The 19,658-nt window shown below is 31.7% G+C and overlaps 1 protein-coding gene and 1 long non-coding RNA gene across 2 annotated transcripts; one reads left to right on the top strand and one right to left on the bottom strand.

Annotated features, from left to right (window-relative positions):
* Positions 1-8,974: 8,974 nt before the first annotated feature.
* On the bottom strand, positions 8,975-10,475 carry LOC135951672 (uncharacterized). The gene is made up of 2 exons (XM_065501356.1): positions 9,250-10,475; positions 8,975-9,185 (listed from the first exon to the last, which is right to left on the bottom strand). Exon 1 carries the CDS (start codon positions 10,467-10,469, stop codon positions 9,390-9,392), a length of 1,080 nt encoding a protein of 359 aa, XP_065357428.1. The 5' UTR covers positions 10,470-10,475; the 3' UTR covers positions 8,975-9,185; positions 9,250-9,389.
* Positions 10,476-15,573: 5,098 nt separating this feature from the next.
* On the top strand, positions 15,574-19,474 carry LOC135951988 (uncharacterized). Its single transcript, XR_010576007.1, has 8 exons — positions 15,574-15,700; positions 15,888-15,973; positions 18,103-18,162; positions 18,354-18,394; positions 18,588-18,642; positions 18,832-18,890; positions 19,075-19,122; positions 19,312-19,474. It is a non-coding gene; the product is annotated as an uncharacterized LOC135951988 (long non-coding RNA).
* Positions 19,475-19,658: the final 184 nt, after the last annotated feature.

Raw genomic sequence — 19,658 nt, 5'->3', positions numbered from 1 at the left:
AATTTGTGTTAAAGATGTGTTCAAGATCAATCCTCAAATCCAACTACACATCAATTCTTATAATTAAGTGTTTTATAATAAGCTTTTACAAGAATAGAAAACGGTAATAAATACCGATCATGATCATGCATGTTTAATTATTTCTTTAGTGATAAACAAGTGCATAGTAACAAAAATATTGCATAGACAAATAGGCAAAACAATAATGAGCATGCACAATCATGTTTACTTAAAATTATATATGCTGTGCATATGTAAGTAAGTAGACATATATGCAAACCAAGAATGAACATGCACGATCATGTTTACTTAATTTTAGATATGCTGTGCGTATGTAAGTAAGTAGTGATATATGTATATCAGTTAATTATAGAAGAGAACAAAATAAAATTGAGCATGCAGAATCATGATTACTTATTTAATATACGCATTATGTGTATATAAATAGGTAGGCAAGATTGTGCATGTTTGATCTATTATTGCATCAGCTAGTAACAAGAAAACAAAACAAAATTGGGCATGCAGAATCATGAGTACTTATTTTATATATGTATGTACGTATGTATATATATTTAAGTGAGTATGAATATTATATAGACTTACGTACTAACAATATAGTGGGGGTATTTATACTGGATAAATTAATATACTTATACATACATATAAATATATATACATATGTAACTCCCCCAACGTTTGATTGACGCTCCGAGGAAAACAATTTAGAAATAACAATATTACAGCATATGTACTACGTACATGAAGACATACATAATTAATTACTTACATTACATTTAATATTATTATTTTTACATTTAGAATTATTATTATTATTTTTTTTTTATATATGTACATACATATATTTTTTTTGTTTTGCAAAATAAAATGTAAATTAGCAACAAGGATATTTAAATATTATTTATTAAGTATTAAACAATCTTTAGAAAAGTAATTAAAAATAATCATACATATATTTTTGCTCTTTATAACTTAAAATAACTTAGTAAATAATTACAAGGCTTATGTATATAATGAGTGTATTAAATAATTTTAAGTTCTAGCGTGTTTTCTTCCTTTTAATATGTGATTTGTAATACTTGTGACCTGTTTGAGTTATAACATGGTCACTGTCTAATTGATCTACTTTAATCTTTCGAAATTTTGCATGGTTTTTACCACCTCTTTCACATTTAAGATAAACATCACCAGTTTGAACATCGCATTCTTCCCGATTAGAATTTAAATTAGCAATCGACTTTTCCTTCAATTTTCTCCTTAATTTTTGGAAAATCTTCAGCCTTTATTAGACCGTTTTGGAAATCGATAGGTTTACATCCTATTGTAGAGTGTATTGTGCTATTGTAAAACATAATTACCTTATTAATCTTTTCCTCGACAGTGTCAATGTCCCTTTCAGGGTCGTGTCTTAGTAGGCGAATATGTTCGTTTATCGTATTATGAAGACGTTCTACGTCTGCATTAGAGGTGTGGTTATTATTAGAAGTAAAATGTATTTCAATATTTCTTTGTCTCAAAAATTCTAAAAGTGGCAATGCTTTAAATCCCAATTCATTATCGGTTATAATTTTCCCAATATTGCCTACGATACTAAGATATTGAATAAGTGCCCTTTTAAATTCAACCCACGTCCTGTTTTGAATTCTTATTGCCTGTGCGAATTTAGAAAATTTATCTATAATGGTCAAAAATAGCGTTTTTCCCAAACTATAAAATACATCTATATGTACAATTTGGCCAGGCCTGTCAGGTGTTTCAGTTATTTTATAATGTTGTTTTATAGGGTTGCGGTCATATTTTTCTATATTACAGATGTGACAACTGTTAATAAACTGTTGAATTCTGACCTTTAAATTTGGATTATATATCTTACGCCGTAGTTGCTCAAAGTTTTCACTTATACCTCTATGATTATTTCTTTCATGTTCGCTTTTAATATACTCATAAAGATTATTTTCATCTACAACATCGTTAAGGAAATTGTCGCATTTCACAATTTTAAGATGGGGGTTTCCTGAAAAATATTTTAAAAAGGTTTCCCTAAAAATTTCATACAGAGAACTATCACTGATAAAAACAGCATTAACTCCTGTGGGGTGAAAATAGTTCTTAATTATAGCTATCATATCACTCTCGTTGAAACTACTTGCGGTTATAATTTTTCTCGAGTTCTTAAATATTGACTTGTTTATTATTTTTAACGAACCGTTATTTGACTTTTCAATAATAATTTGGTTTTTATATACATTTAGTGGAGAATTGCTTGTTGATATTATGCTTTGTTGTGGTTGTTGAATTAAGTTTATCTGATGTTCTATGCGTGATAATGCGTCTGCATTACCATTATTTATGCCACGTTTGTATACAATTTCGTAATCGTATTCTTCCAATTTAAGTCGCCATCTTATTAATTTAGAGTTGGGTTCCTTAATTGAAACTAGCCATTGCAGAGGTTGATGATCTGTCTTGATAAGAAATTTCCTCCCAAAAAGATAAGGCCGAAAATACGTTACGGCCCATACTACTGCTAGCAGTTCCTTTTCGACTGTGCTATAATTTATTTCGTGTTGATTGAGCGTTCTGCTTGCATAACATATGGGGTGGTTGTCTTGTGAGAGTACGGCACCCAGCGCAAAATTACTTGCATCCGTGTTTAAAACAAATTGTTTTTTAAAATCGGGATGTGCTAATATGGGGTCGTTAACCAAAAGCATTTTCAAAGTTCTAAAGCATTCCACGTACTCTGTATCATCTAAATTAATTTTAGCATCCTTCTTTAAATATTTTGTCATTGGCCTTGCTATCTTAGAGTAATCCTTTATAAATTTCCGATAATACCCACTGAGTCCTAAAAATTGTTTAATTTGCTTCTGTGTTTTAGGTAATGGATAATTTACTACACACTCGACCTTCTTAGGGTTCGGTTTTATACCATTTCGGGTGACAACGTGACCTAGAAATTCAGTCTCTTGCTTTAAAAACTCGCACTTATCTATCTGAATTTTCAAATTTGCTTCCTTAAGTCTTCCAAGTACTTGTCGTAGTGCATTAATATGTTCCTGAAGGGACGTGGAATAGACGATTATGTCATCCAGGTAAACCAGACAAACCTTATTTACAAGATCACCTAAAATGCTATTCATAAGCCTCTGAAATGTAGCCGGTGCAGTTTTAAGTCCGAAAGGCATTCTGAGGAATTCATAGTGGCCCCCTTCAACTGAGAACGCGGTCTTGTGGACATCCCTTTCATCGATTTCTACTTGGTGAAAACCCTTAGCTAGATCTAAAGTCGTAAAGTACATACATCTACCAAGTTTGTCTAAAATTTCCTCTATGTTTGGAATAGGGAAACGATCATCCACAGTGTTCTCATTTAGTTTCCTGTAATCCACTACTAATCGCCATTTTTTCAAGCCACTGGCGTCATCCTTTTTTGGCACAATCCATATAGGAGCGGAATACGGGGATTTTGAAGATCTTATTATTCCGGATTCTAACATCTCCTGAATTTGTCTTTTCACCTCATCCTTGTGTATATAAGGGTATCTATAAGCTCTCGAAAAAACTGGTAGTTCGTCCTTGGTAATAATCCGGTGTTTAATAGCATTCGTGAATGATAAATTCGAATTAGGTTCATAAAACAGTTCGCTAAAATTATTTAAAATATTTCTCAAATTATGCTTTTCTTCGAAATTTAAATGATCCGTTTTAATTTTGTCAAATAATGGAATTTCACGATTATCTTCTTGCATTACATTGTCGTTCACTAAATAATAATTGTCGGGAGTAACTGGCCAAGAATTTTCCTTAGTTAGGTAGATTATATCCGGGCATTTGGCAAGTGTCTTTATATCGACCTTAAAATTTTGCGCATTATAAACACCCTCGTTTGCAATAACTTCCCCAGCACTGTTGCAATGTTGCTTAATGTGTATTAATCCGCACTCAACATGAGTAACGAGTTTTACGTGGTTAAATTTTGGAAATATCAAAGGTACTATTCTATTGTTTATTATCAATAGATTTTTATCATAATCTACAATTGCGTTGTAAGTCCGTAAAATGTCGTTACCTATAATTCCGTCATACTCCTCATGAAATTTGCACTCTATCAAACACATTCTCTCAGTACTATCTCCCAATTCCGAGAACAACGGTACTCGATATATGGTGTCCGACAATATCGTATTCTGCAAGGTCCTTAGTGTTAAGGTCTTTGACCTTATTTTCCATTTTGGATCACATAGCCCAGGATTCACAATTGAGTGAGAGGCTCCTGTGTCCACTAAAAATTTAAGTTTATTCTTCAGTATTATATACGGTAGCTCTCCGGAGAGGCCGGAAAATGAAAATTTTGTGCCGTATGGTTCTCATCCGTATTTAAGTTTGAATTTAGTTGTTCTGTGTTATGAAATTGGCCTGAAAAATTCAGGGTTTCCCGTGGCATCAAAGATGCATTATTCCAAGAACTTTGAATTCCACCAGATTGTCTTAAATTCTCTAAAGGACGTTCGCAATAACGGTCTTTAGAAATTGGATTTGAAAAATTGGGACAAAACTGTGGTGTATTAACTAAAGGGTTAAAATTATGAACCATATTAATATCCATTGGTTCAGGGATCTGTTGTCGAAAGTATGAATTCCTGTCCTGAAAAGGTTTCGAAAAGTTCTGCCCATTGTTATTAGGGTTAGAAAAATTGTTGCCATAGATTTGACCATTATTATTATTATTGCCGAAGCCATTTCGGTTATTATAATCAAAATTAGTATTCCGGGGTTTGAAGCCGTAACTATCATTAGATCTGGTAAAATTATTCCTGTTATGTGGACCATTATCATAACGGATTTCATTCCTATAAAAGCTAGAATTTGGATTAGCGCGTTTGCCCCTATTATCCGTATTAGACCGATTTATATTCCTATTTTCTAAATTACGAGGTTCATTAGCAACCCTATAATTACCGTATCCTGATGCAAAAATAATATTCATGGCCTCCTCTAGAGTCTGGGGATTTCTACACGCCAATATTGTTCTCATCGGTTCTGGAATTTTTTGTCTAAAAATATTGAGAGCAGTTCTCATATTATTGCAAGCAATTTGCTCGCTATTCAAATTTATTCCCAAATCCGATACAGTTTTATTATTAAGGCTTCGAAGCCTGTCTTTAATTTCGTTATAAAAATCCACAGTATTTGTTCTGAAAATTGTGGATCGAAGCTTATCGTACAGTATTTCCACACTCTGATGTTCACCGAAGTAATTAATTAAAACTGTTTTAATTTCAGACCACGATTGAGCATGAAAATTTATCTCAAGAGCCTCTTTGGCTTTACCTCTGAATTTGCTTTTAATTAAATCTATGAATAATAATTGAGAAGGATTATCATATTGAAGGAAAAGCGGGTTGATTCTATCAACGAGAGAAATAAATGTGTACAAATCTTGTTTTTCGCCTGAAAATTCCGGTAATCGTTCAATTAATGTAAGAGGGTTAAGGGTAATTGGAACAAATGCAACGTTTTCCTGAGCCATTTTGTATATAATAAAAAAAATATATATTTTTAGGAAGAAACTGTATTATTATATACTATATATTGAACTTAATTATATTTAAGTTTTACGAATTATTTGAAATTACAAATTTGGTAAAAAGAAAAAATTTTTTTTCAATAATTATTTTAAGACTTTAATAATATACATACATATATACGAAATATACAATATAATACAATACTTAACAATAAACAATTTTAAATGATGATATTTCTTCTGCAACGATGGCCTTTATTTTACTGTACAATTTAAATCTGTATACGGTTTCTTGGTAGTATTATGCAGCTTCTGAATTTGTATAATTTATTATGTTGTTTATTTTTTTTTGTTGCGTAAATTTTTTTTTTCAATTTCAAAATGTTTTATTTTTAAGTTTATTTATGAATTTAATTTATTTATTTTTTTTTATAACGGTCAATTTTCATAAAAAATTAGAGATTACAACAAAAATTTATTTTTTTTTTAATTTTATTTTTAATGTTTAAGTTTATTATTTTTCAACATTTACTTGAAAAAATTCTCACTAAAAAAATATACTGTTTTTATGTTTATTATTTTTTTTAATGTTTTATTATACCAACATAATTTGCACTTATGTTGTTTTTTGTTGCGTAAAGTTTTTTCTTTTGAACTTCAAAATATTTTATTTTTAAGTTTATTTATTATTTTTTTTTTTTACAGTAAATTTTCTTTTGATACGATATTTTCAAAAAATTAGAGATTACAAAAATAAAATTTATAGTTTATAAAAATATTTTTTTTTTTTTTTTAATTTTGTTGTTTAAGTTTACTATTTTTCGAAATTCTCACTAAAAATATACTATTTTTTATGTTTATAGTTTTTTAATGTTTTATTACACAAACATAATTTGCACTTATGTAAGAATATTTTTTTTTTAGTTTTCAATTAAAATTTTTTTATGATTGCCCACAAGGACATTAAAATGTCAAATATCCTTTGCATATAATTTGCACTTATAGCAAGGATTATTTGGGCAATCCTACCGACTGCGCCAGTTTTATCGTAGGATTTTTATATTATATAAAAAAACAAAGTTATTTATTTTATTATTTTATTAATTTATATTTTTATTTTAAATTTGTGTTAAAGATGTGTTCAAGATCAATCCTCAAATCCAACTACACATCAATTCTTATAATTAAGTGTTTTATAATAAGCTTTTACAAGAATAGAAAACGGTAATAAATACCGATCATGATCATGCATGTTTAATTATTTCTTTAGTGATAAACAAGTGCATAGTAACAAAAATATTGCATAGACAAATAGGCAAAACAATAATGAGCATGCACAATCATGTTTACTTAAAATTATATATGCTGTGCATATGTAAGTAAGTAGACATATATGCAAACCAAGAATGAACATGCACGATCATGTTTACTTAATTTTAGATATGCTGTGCGTATGTAAGTAAGTAGTGATATATGTATATCAGTTAATTATAGAAGAGAACAAAATAAAATTGAGCATGCAGAATCATGATTACTTATTTAATATACGCATTATGTGTATATAAATAGGTAGGCAAGATTGTGCATGTTTGATCTATTATTGCATCAGCTAGTAACAAGAAAACAAAACAAAATTGGGCATGCAGAATCATGAGTACTTATTTTATATATGTATGTACGTATGTATATATATTTAAGTGAGTATGAATATTATATAGACTTACGTACTAACAATATAGTGGGGGTATTTATACTGGATAAATTAATATACTTATACATACATATAAATATATATACATATGTAACTTTTACACTCAATCCACTGTCCGTACTCCACCGACTCAGTATACTGAGTGCATGTTCCAGGCGTTGTGATATCGTGTCCAAGTGGATCCCAGAGACTGCCACCGCGACGTCATCCGCGTAGGCGACAGTTTTATAACCTAAGAGATCCAATTTCCTGAGCAGACAATTTATGGCCAAATTCCACAGAAGTGGCGATAAGACACCTCCCTGAGGTGTACCCCTAGTGGCCATTCTCGTGATCACTGCCGTTCCCTTTTCGGAGCGAATGATCCTGTATCGTAGAAGGTTTGTGATGAACCTTACAGTTGATTGGTCTAAACCAAGATCCTGTAGAGCTGAAACGATAGTTGCAGATTCTACGTTATTGAAGGCTCCTTCTATATCCAGAAAGGCCACTAACGAGAAATTACCAAATTCAAGGGATTTCTCAATATATCCCACTAAGGAGTGAAGTGCTGTCTCAACGGATTTGCCTTTCATGTAGGCGTGTTGAGAGGGAGATACTGATCCTTGTTTCAAAGACACTCGTATGTGGATGTCGATGATTCTTTCAAGGGTTTTCAGCAAGAATGATGATAGACTTATCGGTCTGAAATCTTTTGCTTTGGTGTGTGACGCTTTCCCCCCTTTCGGGATGAATGTCACAGTGCATTCGGTCCACCGTTTTGGTATGTAGGACCATGCAAGACAGGCATGATAGATAGTTATCAGCCAAGGAGTGACTAGATCTATATTATTCTGTAGATCAGCGGGTATTATACCATCTGGGCCCGGAGACTTGTAAGAGTCAAAACTCCGTATGGCCCATTTTATTAAATGTTCGTCAAGTATAATTGACGAAGTTGTCCGATTGTTCGGTTGGGATGCACTAGCAATATCCGGAGGCAAGTTCCCCGGAAAATGAGTGTCCATGAGTACTTCTAGTGTCTCACGTCCATCAGTAGTCCACCTACCATCCTGTTTCTGAATATAACCTTGAACAGTTGGTGTTTTCGATAAGATCTTGCGCAGACGATTTGTCTCAGAGGAACTTTCGACGCCGCTGCAGAAATTCCTCCAGGACTTACGTTTCGCGCTCCTGACCATATTCTTAAATTTGTTCAACATAGACTTATACATTGACCAGTTGCCTGATCTTTTCGCCTCGTTGAATAGTTTACGACAATTACGCCTAGTGTTCGCTATGTCTAAAGACCACCATGGAGGTCTTACCTTTCCTCTGCGAGCAGAGGGAGTGCATGTACGTCTTGTGGCCTCACTGAGAGAAAGTGTGAGCTTTTCCACAGCGCTTTCAATGTCCCTAGTGTCACCTATGAGAGGGGGTGAGGGAAGTAAACCATCAAGGATCCGCCTGTGATCATCCCAATTGGTTTTCCTCCTATTTAGAAAAGGCTTTTCCTTCTCAACTTCCAATTCTATTAAGAATGTCAGATACCTGTGATCAGACAGAGAGCAATCATCTGAAACCTTCCAATTCCTTATGAGTTGCGAGTGGCTTGCACTGACAAGCGTAATGTCCAGAACTTCTTGCCTATTTGCTACCACAAAAGTAGGTTCTGAACCTCGATTGACAACTACCAGATTAAAGTCTAATATGAAGTCTAGAATGTACTCACCTCGTTCGTTTCTATCTGAGCTACCCCAGATTGTGTGGTGAGCATTTGCATCAGCTCCGATAATTACAGGAGTTCTGGCCCTATTTGCGGCACGCATCATATTAGATACCAGGTTATTCGGTGGTGGTTCAACCTGGTCGTGCGCCATATAGCTCGAGAGCAGCCACACCTTACCTGCACCTGTCTCCCAAGCAGCAGCTACTGTATCTTCATCGCTGTAATCAGGAAGAATGAAGATATTAAGATGGTTCTTAACCAAAATGCAAGATCTTATTTTACCTGTGCGTCTTATGTACAAAAGTTTGTACTTTTTGGCGTTGAGTCCACGAATTTCGCCATTGTGTATCCACGGCTCCTGGACCAACGCAATGTCCTCCCCATATTTAGCAATGTGGAGGAGCAGGGCAGCCGAAGCTGCCTTAGAGTGGTGAAGGTTCACTTGGATCGCCTTCACCATGGTCTGGATCATATATGACCGTAACGTCGATGTCTTCTGGGTCTGATTCCAGAAGAACATCTTCATCCTCCACATCACCCAGAGCGCAGAATAGGTCCCCAACCATACTGGAGTGTGATTGGGTCTCCATTTTGTCCTCAGAGCTTGCGGGGTCGTCCAGTTTAATTTTGCAGTCCATATCCTGCGGAGCTTCCAGTTTAACACCAGAAGTTTCGGGGTCGAGCTTGTCGTCACCACGGTAGATGCGCAGCTTGATACTATCGAAACCATAGTAAATCTTGCTTTGCCTCTCACGTAGTGGCGCCAAGGATTCCTTGTTAAGGACTACGACCACCTTTCTATGCGCACCTTCAGGAGCGGAAACCTTAACCACCTTCCAGTTATGGGTTGGTAGATCGGGATTACCGCTCTGAATGTATGCCAGAATCTCCTCAGGTTCATGTGGCTCCGCCGGAATAACTGTGACTGATCTCGGTCTACGAGGTATCTCGTTTACCGGGATCACGTCCAGTTTCGCGCCAGGCCACAATTCCCCTAGGGACGCAATTGCTAATTTTAGCAGTAGAGCTGAGCGGTCATTGGTACACGCTAGCAGTTTTACATGGCCTTGATACCAGCCAGCATCGTCGTTTTGCGGGGATGGACCGGGATTCTCCTTGAGAATCTTCCAGTATACCCCCAGCATACCCTGACGGATTTTCAGCCATTTCTCCTGGGAGATAGCTCCGTCATCAACACTCCTGTCGATAATAGCCCTTACAAGTGGATTGCGAGCAACTTCACTGTAAGGCCTTCTTATCACACGAGCCTCTTGCTTCGGACGTTTAGTCTTCGGCTGTGTGTTCTGCTGCTGGAGCAGCTCCTCCTCTGAGCGTTGCCGTTTGGGCCCAGCAGATGCGCCTTGGTTCGCTGCATCTGCGCTTGGAGGAGTGTTTGAGCTGTCCAGCTCAGCCAGTTGAGCCTTAGCCCAACTTAGTTTCGACAATTCGTCGATGTTAAGCGCATCGGCCGACTTGGATCCAAGCCGGTCGATAATGCGCATGGCGGCACGCCTTTGCACGAAAGCCCTCCTGGATGGTTCTTTGCGAATGGGGGCGTTCGGTTCTGCCGTAGTGGCTTCTTCTTCGTCAAAATCCAGATAGATTTTAAACGATCTTTATGCTTTAAAAAATGTGTAGATGGATATTTATCAGTGGCAGCATATCCATCAAATCGCATTTTTTGTTATGTGATACGACTAATGGAGACATGTAACTTCGACCAATTGTGGAATCGGCTTCTTTAGACGACGAGAGTTGATGTCTAGCAGCTTAAAAGCCTATCCTGGGTCTAGTGATGATTTGTACTGCAAAACTTTACTTTACTCGTACTGCATTCATCGAACCTATTTTCACTCAAATTTTTTACCTGAAAAAGATATATGTATGTAAGTAATAAAAAGTTAATATATAATGTAGCCTATAAATAAAATTATTTTTATAAATACCTGAAATGTTGCATTTCCTCCATGTGTATCTATCTTTCATCAGACCAATAAAATCTAAAAAATTGTTTTTGTTTAATTCATGAACGATTTGTAGCCGTTATTAAATTTACCCAGTCGTGTGTATGGTATATTGAAAAGGATGAATTTTTCTTAATTTTTTTTAAATTTGGTCATGCACTGTATCAAACTCAAGATGCAACACAACTAGAAATGTATAGTCAATCCATTCACATCATCGAAATTTTTGGCAATCAAAGTATTTTCATTACTTGAACCATATATTTAGCCAAAGATTTTTCTAGTTTATGGTCTTTGGTCGAAAACAAAGACATACAGTGGTGGCCACCAATTTAAGACAAATACTTGAATTTTTTTCATCAACTGAATTTTAAGTGCGATAGAGCCAAAATAAAAAGACCTCTAAGGGTGTGAAATTTATTATTAATGTTTCTAGTTTCTGAAAAATGTTTGGAAAAATCGGTAAAACATATATGGACAAAGATATGTGGAAATACGTTGACCCACCTCAGCGAACACCCGCTGTTAATAACATGATATGACCGAAACTAATGGAACTTAAAATACGAAATTTGGTCCGAATATTTTATAATAATAAAAATATAATGATATAAATGTGAGAAAATATGTTTATTTAAAAAAAAAAATTTTTTGGTCAAGTTGTAGAAAAATTTTATGTGTTCGTGGTGAATATGTATGAATTGACACAGTCGAATAAAACACACTTGTGTGTTAAAACAGTCCTCATGCATACATATTTGTGGAAATATTTGAAAAAATAATTGACAATCACGTGGAATTTAGCAAACAATTTTTGTCTTAAATTCCTGGCCACCACTGTATTTACGTGTTCTTTTTTTCACATTATTGGCCATAGCCTCAAGTTTTTTACTTCATTCATTTATACGAATTTTAATTTATTTTTATTTATTCTAGTATTAAGTAGCAAAACAGCTTATTTTCTTCTGTTTTCCATTTTTAAAAGCACTTATGTTAAGATAAGACTTAACTTTTTTAAATTTTCGTTTTTGTAAAAGAACCTCTGTCGATACAAGACGTTTTGTCAAAACGAAAACTCGCGATCAACTGATTTAAAAATCTACTTGTCTCAGACAAGTGGTAGGTTTTTCAATCTTTGCTTTCGACAAAACGACTTCTTTCGAAAGAAGCTGTTTTATCAAAAAATAATTGTTAATAATGTGCTAAAACTAAATAGAGATAGGCTGTTTTGTCAAAAGGCAATGATTTGAATTCTATGAGAGAAGTTGTTTTGTCAAATTGAAATTGGGGAAAAACCTGAAAGAGGTTTTTTCGACTGCGTATCTTATGTTCTAAAAGTCATATAAAGACGGCGATAAGACCAAAAGAAGCGCATTCAAATTTTATATTTACTACAAAAATCCTGTAAAATTGTCTTATCTCGAGAGAAGTCGTTTTGTCAAATGTCCACAGATATGATTCTGGACTTGCTTTATTAAAGACTCTTTAGATAATCTCTCCACAAATCTCTCTACGATTAATGTTAGCGTCTTTCGCTGTGTTGCGGAAGAATCAGCTGCTGAAACAGTTACCCCCGTGCAAGGATCTTCTGTGATTAAAAAATGCGCTCGTCGACTATCAAAAACGCACTTCATGAGATTCCCAGTGGACTCTTCGACGATTGAAAATGCTATGAAATCATGATTTTCCACGCTTTCATACAAGTGAAGACAAACAGAGTTGCCAATAAATAGTTTTAGAAAAATTTAATAGGTGGCTGTAAAATAATAATTATATTTTTAGCTTATTTTATGTATTTTTGTAAAAGACAATAGTACAAATGCCCACTAATGCTTATCGTTTTCGTAAAAATACCAATTTCATTAGTTTTTATAAATAAAATTGTTACTAATAACTATAGCAATTATTAACACTAACATTTTCCCCAGAAATGTTTGTATTTGAAGATCATGGTAACACTTTATTATTATTATTAAAAATAATAAAAATTGGTTTCATGCCACAAAGAGGCAATCAAAGTAAATTAATAAAGTAGCGACAGTACTACAACAAATACAAAATTTACAAAAACCACAAGCAATTTTGTTTTTTGTTTAAGGTCTGAGCTGTCAAAGTTGCCTGTTGTTGTTTTTGCTTTTGGGCTTGTTGTATTTTTCGCCACAACAACCACAAGTGAATTGACAGTTCAGACCAAAGTAAAAAAAATAGTCAGCTGTTCTACTGAGTCTACTTTATTAATTTACAGGGCACAGAAAGGTTACTGCCAAAGTAAATTAATAAAGTAGACTCAGTAGAACGGCTGACTATTTTTTTTACTTTGGTCTAATCTGTCAATTCACTTCTGGTTGTTGTGGCGAAAAATACAACAAGCCCAAAAGCAAAAACAACAACAGGCAACTTTGACAGCTCAGACCTTAAACCAAAAACAAAATTGCATGTGGTTTTTGTAAATGTTGTATTTGTTGTAGTACTGTCGCTACTTTATTAATTTACTTTGGTTACTGCGATGAAACAGCTACTTATTTTTTTTATTCAGTTTGAATTGTCAATTCACTTGTGGTTGTTGTGGCGAAAAATACAACAAACCCAAAAGCAAAAACAACAACAGGCAACTATGACAGTTCACCTACTTTTTAACAAAAACAAAGTGCCTTGTTTTTGTATTGTTGTAGTGATGCAGTCACCTTTCTAAGTGTGCCCTGATTAATTTACATTGGCGGCAATGAATAACAAGAAGGGAAGCCTCTCATTTTTTCTACAACAACAACTTCTCTCTCTTCTCGCATACAAGTAGTATGTCAAGGCGTATCTAATAAGGTGACGTCGAAAAGCCAGCTGACTATTTTTTGCTCGATATGTTTTTTCACTTCTATCTGTCAAAGTTTGTTTACATTTCGTTATTAATTTAAATTAACGTTTTTGTTTCTTTTAATAAAAAATATAAAATAGAAGAAAAGTGAATAATTCATAATATAAAAGTGAATGGAGTACTTATTGAAAGTAAATTTCACGTATTTATTTATTTTCACCCCTGTTTTTGATTTTTGCAGTCTGCTGTTGTTTAGCTGTTTGACAGTTAGCAAATAATTTTACAAAAACAAAGTACATGTTGTTTTTGGTAAAGTTGTATTTGTTGTAGAATTGGGTATACCTGTAAGTAAATTTGCCTTGTAGTATGTAAATTCAACACACTTGAGAGAGAGATTTAACTTCAAAACTTTTTCTTGAAAATTGCAATTCTAACACACACTTTCACCATCAAATAATATTTTTATTATTTTTTTCCACACATTTGAACCATTTAAATAACCGAAACGCGTATATTTTGCACAAACGAAAAAAATATTTTTTTAATTTTTTTGACATTAATTTTTTGGGGGTTGAAATCAAAGTATAACAAGTAGTCCAACTCTTTGACAGCAGTACCTAACTCTATACATGTGTTAGTGAAAAAGTACCTAAGTCTAAATATGTGTTAGTTACAAAAATGTATATGTGTTGGTTCCTTTTGAATTTTCACCATACACACAGAGTTCTAAAAAAATTTTTAAATTTTAATTTATTTAAATTTTGTTCTATTTTCAATACCAAAAATTGAAACTCTGTTCTATATTTTAAAACCTACCACAAACAAAATAAAACGTCAAAATTAATAAAAAAAATATTTTTTAGTTTGTGCGAAATGGACTTGCTTCGGAAAAGAAAAAGTGCTAAATGTGTTGAAAAAAATTATAAAATAATGTGTGTTAGTGAATTTACGCGTATCAAACTATATTTATTGGACAATTTATAGTTAAAATTTCGAGACTTTTGATGTGTATAATTCTCTCACAAGGGTGTTGAATTTACACAGTACCCGTATATGTGAGAGAGTAAATTTATAAAATAGAGAGTTGGACTACTTGGTATACTTTGGTTGAAATAAAAACTAAAATAAACACATTTGTAAAATTTCGTATTGGAAATTAATAACTAAATTTAAATAAACTTAATTTTTGCAGAAATTATGGAATAAAAAGCGGAAAAATCTTTTTATAAAACCTCTCCAGATTAAATATCATTCAAATAATGTGAAAATCGTTTGAATTTTTGTAATAAAATTTTGTTATAATTTTTAAGGTCGCTTTTTTACAACTCTGTGTGTTTGAGGAGTGTGGTGAAAGTGGTTTGAAAACCAATACATATAAATAAAATGATACCAATACATTCTAATAGTTAGGTTTTTTTTTGACAACCGACTTAGGTTTTTTTTTGACAGCGTTTCACTTCTTATTATTATTCTTTGCAAAGAGGTTTAAAAATAAAAAATGCTGATATATAAAAGGTTTATTTATCAAATTAGCTGTAATTTTCTTATGTTGGCGGATTTTTTAAGACATCATTCTTCTTCTCTAACATTTACAAAATGAGCGTAAAACGAGAAAACGCCAGAAGTTCTATGAAAAACTGTAACTGAAATAAATGGATTGCTACATATGACATAGGGTTAATGAGAACGCGTCAATGTGGCAAAAATGCGACTTTTGGGCCATAGAAAAGCGCTAAATTGACAACGCTGTGAATACTCATAGAATGAGTATTCAATACCCAAAAACTCAACACTTTATCATCACTAGTAGCTCGTATTGCACGTGGAATTATTTTTTTTAAAATTCTTGATTGAAAACTTTTCAATTACACACAGTCAAAATGGAGCGCTACATTTTATATATTAAATAAATTTCTTATTTCATTAAATTTTAACAAATTTGATGTGATTACAAACTAAGGTAAGCATATTATTTTCAAAACGTATTAACTTGGGTACATAATTTCATGATGATAATCATGATAGGGACATCTGAATTAAAATGACTGATTTATCTAATGTTTCCAAAAATACTGATTTTGTGAAAAATTTTAATATTTCATTTAAAAAGATGATTCGATTATAATGTATATATTTATTATTTCCAGATGTTGGTTGATATAATACTTTTATGGTTTTAGGCAGATGGAGGTTATTAGCTAGATCTGGTTTCTTTTTGGAATTCTGTGAAATGGCAAGTATTTTCTTATTAATATGTTAAAATTAGAGTGAATAAATTCTAGTTTATGTGCACCACAACGGGTTATATATTTTTATATTGAATATGACGTTATAGTTTTTTTCCTGAGATATGGGCCTTCAAAGTTTAAATATTGGATATGTTGTATTTTTGTTGTTTTAATCCAATTTACGTCATTAGATAGCTATCTCATATGAGAGGTATTGTAACTCTCATGTGAGATATAAATCTAAAAATGTTTGTGTTTTTAGTCCGGTAACAATTTCTGTTTACTCAAAATATGTATGTATGTTTTCATAATATTAAAGTATCATACGACCATATTTACTTTAATATCGTACGAGACATTTGTACGTATCTGAAAAAGAATTTGGTCTTATGTTCCATTCAGAGGGGTACTATATTTTAAAATAAAAAAAAGTTCTTTCGAAATATTGTCCAAAATATTGAGCGAAATAAGGGTATATCGTACGTGACATAAATCGGAACTCATTTTGAGGTAGATGTAGAAATAGGCGAAAATATTCGAATCGTGAGAGGCATTATGTTTTCTTTTAATTTCTTACACTAAACGAAATATTTTACTTTACAAACCGTCATATTTAAATTAAAACAATCTTTGGATGATTTTATAATAAATAAAATTTAATATCGTACGTGACATACCGTACGTAACAGATTTTTCTCTTATAATAAAACTATATTCTGTAAGTATATGTATACAAAAACTAAAAAAGTGAATAGAAAATATACATTCGGTTTCAATCAACAATTTGACAATAGCAAAAAAAACAATCAGAGTCAAATTCATTTCATACTATAAGCTAATTTTAGCCTAAAACATTAAAAAATTAAATATAATCAGTTTAAGCTATTATTTTTGTCTTTAAAATGTAATATAATCTAAATACTTTCACATAGTAACATTTTATTATTTTCTTCTATTCAAATTATCTTGAAAAAAAGTTTCAAGGGTTTTTGTGTTTTCAGTCGTGGTAGCGATTCTCGTGGAATTGCCCATATGTACACTTTAAAAATATATTTTCTATGGATGGGACTTATTTTGTTCATTAGTATCTAAAACTTATACTGCAAAATTTAAGTGCAATCGGATAAATATAACCCGTGCTGGAAGTCGATAGAAAGTTGTAAAATTAGGTAAATAATGGTACTTCTTTCGGTATCTTAAAAATATCCCTATTTAAATAAAATTTTCAAGAAAAAGGACATTTTTGTATTATTTACTCACTGTTTTGCATGCAATAGTAATGTAAACAACTATGTTCTACACATAAATGCGAGTAAAATATGCGTAAACTAGTACTTTTTGCTCAATATATGGTCAGAGAAAACTTGTATAACTTTGCTATTTTTCATTCGAAATTATTGTTTTTTACCTTCTAGTTATCCGATTGCCTTAAATTTTACAGTATAAGTTTTAGCTACCAATGAACAAAATAAGGCCCATCCAAAGCAAATCTATTTTCTAATGTACATATTTTTAAATGACACTTTTCATAATATACAGATATATATCAATCTATATATTTTATGCGAAGCCGTAGGCGTGCAATCAGAAAACTATTCGACGTACCAAAAGCCTTCCGCAAAGAAAACTATTTTACGAGACAATAAAACTAAGTTTTTTTTTAAATTTATGCTTTTACATAATAGCTTAAGAAAAAACTATGAATATTGGCTTCAATTTAGTCTATAATACTTACTTTTAAAACATACATTTAAAAAAAACCAGTTCAAAATTCTAAAATGCAGGATTGGTTTCAAATGTTTTAATAAATTGGGATGCTTAATACCTATCTCATTTTAAAGTTAATTCAAAAAGCTATCAAATGACATGCAAAATGTTTCAATCCGATAACAATTATCAAAGATTTCTGTTTCAACTTCAGAGGCCCATTACTCGGGAAATAGGGACCTTTTCCTTGGCGCCCATAAACTAGATTTGTTCCATTAGAGTTTTATGATGATAACTTTGATAGGGACATCTGAACTATAATGAATGATTTATCAAATGTTTTCAAAATTGCTGAACAAATACTGACATTTTCTATAAGTCCTCCTTGTTTAAACAATTTGCTAATATTTTGTATTTTTTATTTTAGATTTTTGCTAACTTTTATTGGAATATGTATGTAGTTCCTACATAAAACTTAACAAAATTGGTAAGTGTCTATTGTTTTTCCTACGTTAAAAACATAATTTTATATGATGATAAATTTGATAGGGACATCTGAATTATAATGAATGATTTATCAATTGTTTCCAAAAATACTGATATTGTATGTAAAAATATTTAATTTAATTAAAAATAGTATATGAATGAACAGTAATATAATTTTCTTTTATTTTTAAGGCCATTTTCGGAATGTGAATATATTCATAATAAATTGAAATGTAAGTAATTTTCATATAAATATAGTATATAGCAATTAAAAATGTTTTATTGATGATTCTATTGATAGGGACATCTGAAAAAGAAATGATTGATTTATCAAATGTTTTCATAATAACTGAATTTGGTTTTTGATAATCTTTAATAACTAAATTTACTCACAAATATATTAATTATTATTTTTTTTATATTTAGGCTCAACACACTGCGGCCTGTAAACCATTAACGATAGTGTTATACGCAAAGGCAAGTAAGTACCCATTTTATGATATCTTTTTTTATATAGTAGTTTTCAATATGATGATAACTTTGATAGGGACATCTGAATTAAAATGACTGATTTATCAAATGTTTCCAAAAATCCTGATTTTCGTTAAAAATTTTAATATTTCATTTATAAAGATTATGAGATTATAACTTCTGTATTTTTTATTTCCAGATGTAGATTGGCACAATGTTATTATGGATTTAGTCGGAGAGAAGTGATTAGCTAAAATGGCAAGTATTTTCTAATTAATATGTTAAGATTGCAGTTTTATGATGAAAAATTTGATAGGGACATCTGAACTATAATGAAAGATTTATCAAATGTTTCCAAAATTGCTGAAAAAATATTCAGATTTTTTATAAAGTCCTTGTTGAAACAATTTAATAATTAATTTTTTTTTATTTTATATTTTAGAATTTTGAAAATTTATATTGGAATCTCATCTAAAACTTGAACAAATTGGTAAGTGTCTGCTGGGTTTTATATGCTTAGAACAAATTTTATATGATGATAGTTTTTGATAGGGACATCTGAATTATAATGAATGATTTATCAATTGTTTCCAATAATTACTGATACGTATTACAAGACTTGTAAAATTATTTAATTAATGGCAGATGAACTAATACATTTTTTATTTTTTACTTGCAGTTTATGACGCTGAAACTATTATGTATGGATTTATGATCCGCTTAAGTTTATATTTACATGGCATTTTTACTATAGTGCCTTTCAAAAACCAAACATGGCGAGTTATTTTAAAAAGTTTTATATAATATGAATAAAATACAATGAATTCGTATATGTACATAAATTATTTGTTTTTTATTTATGGTATCGATAGTTGGACGAAGTTACAATGTCCGTATTACCAATTTGTATTATTGTTATAAGGTTGGTACTAGAGTTATCAAATATTCGAAATATGTCTACAAAAAACCGGTTTATTTCTAAAAACCGGTTTTCGGTATTATCTAATTTTGTAAATTTAAGAATTG

This window comes from Calliphora vicina, chromosome 2 (genome assembly GCF_958450345.1).
Source record: "Calliphora vicina chromosome 2, idCalVici1.1, whole genome shotgun sequence".
In the NCBI taxonomy this organism is placed as follows: domain Eukaryota; kingdom Metazoa; phylum Arthropoda; class Insecta; order Diptera; family Calliphoridae; genus Calliphora; species Calliphora vicina.
The sequence above is the reverse complement of the archived record's forward strand: the minus strand, read 5'-3'. Positions and strand labels throughout refer to the sequence as shown.

Bases quoted from the DNA above. Each gene is read 5' to 3' on its own strand.
- LOC135951672 (XM_065501356.1), bottom strand. From the start codon at position 10,469: ATGCGCATTATCGACCGGCTTGGATCCAAGTCGGCCGATGCGCTTAAC.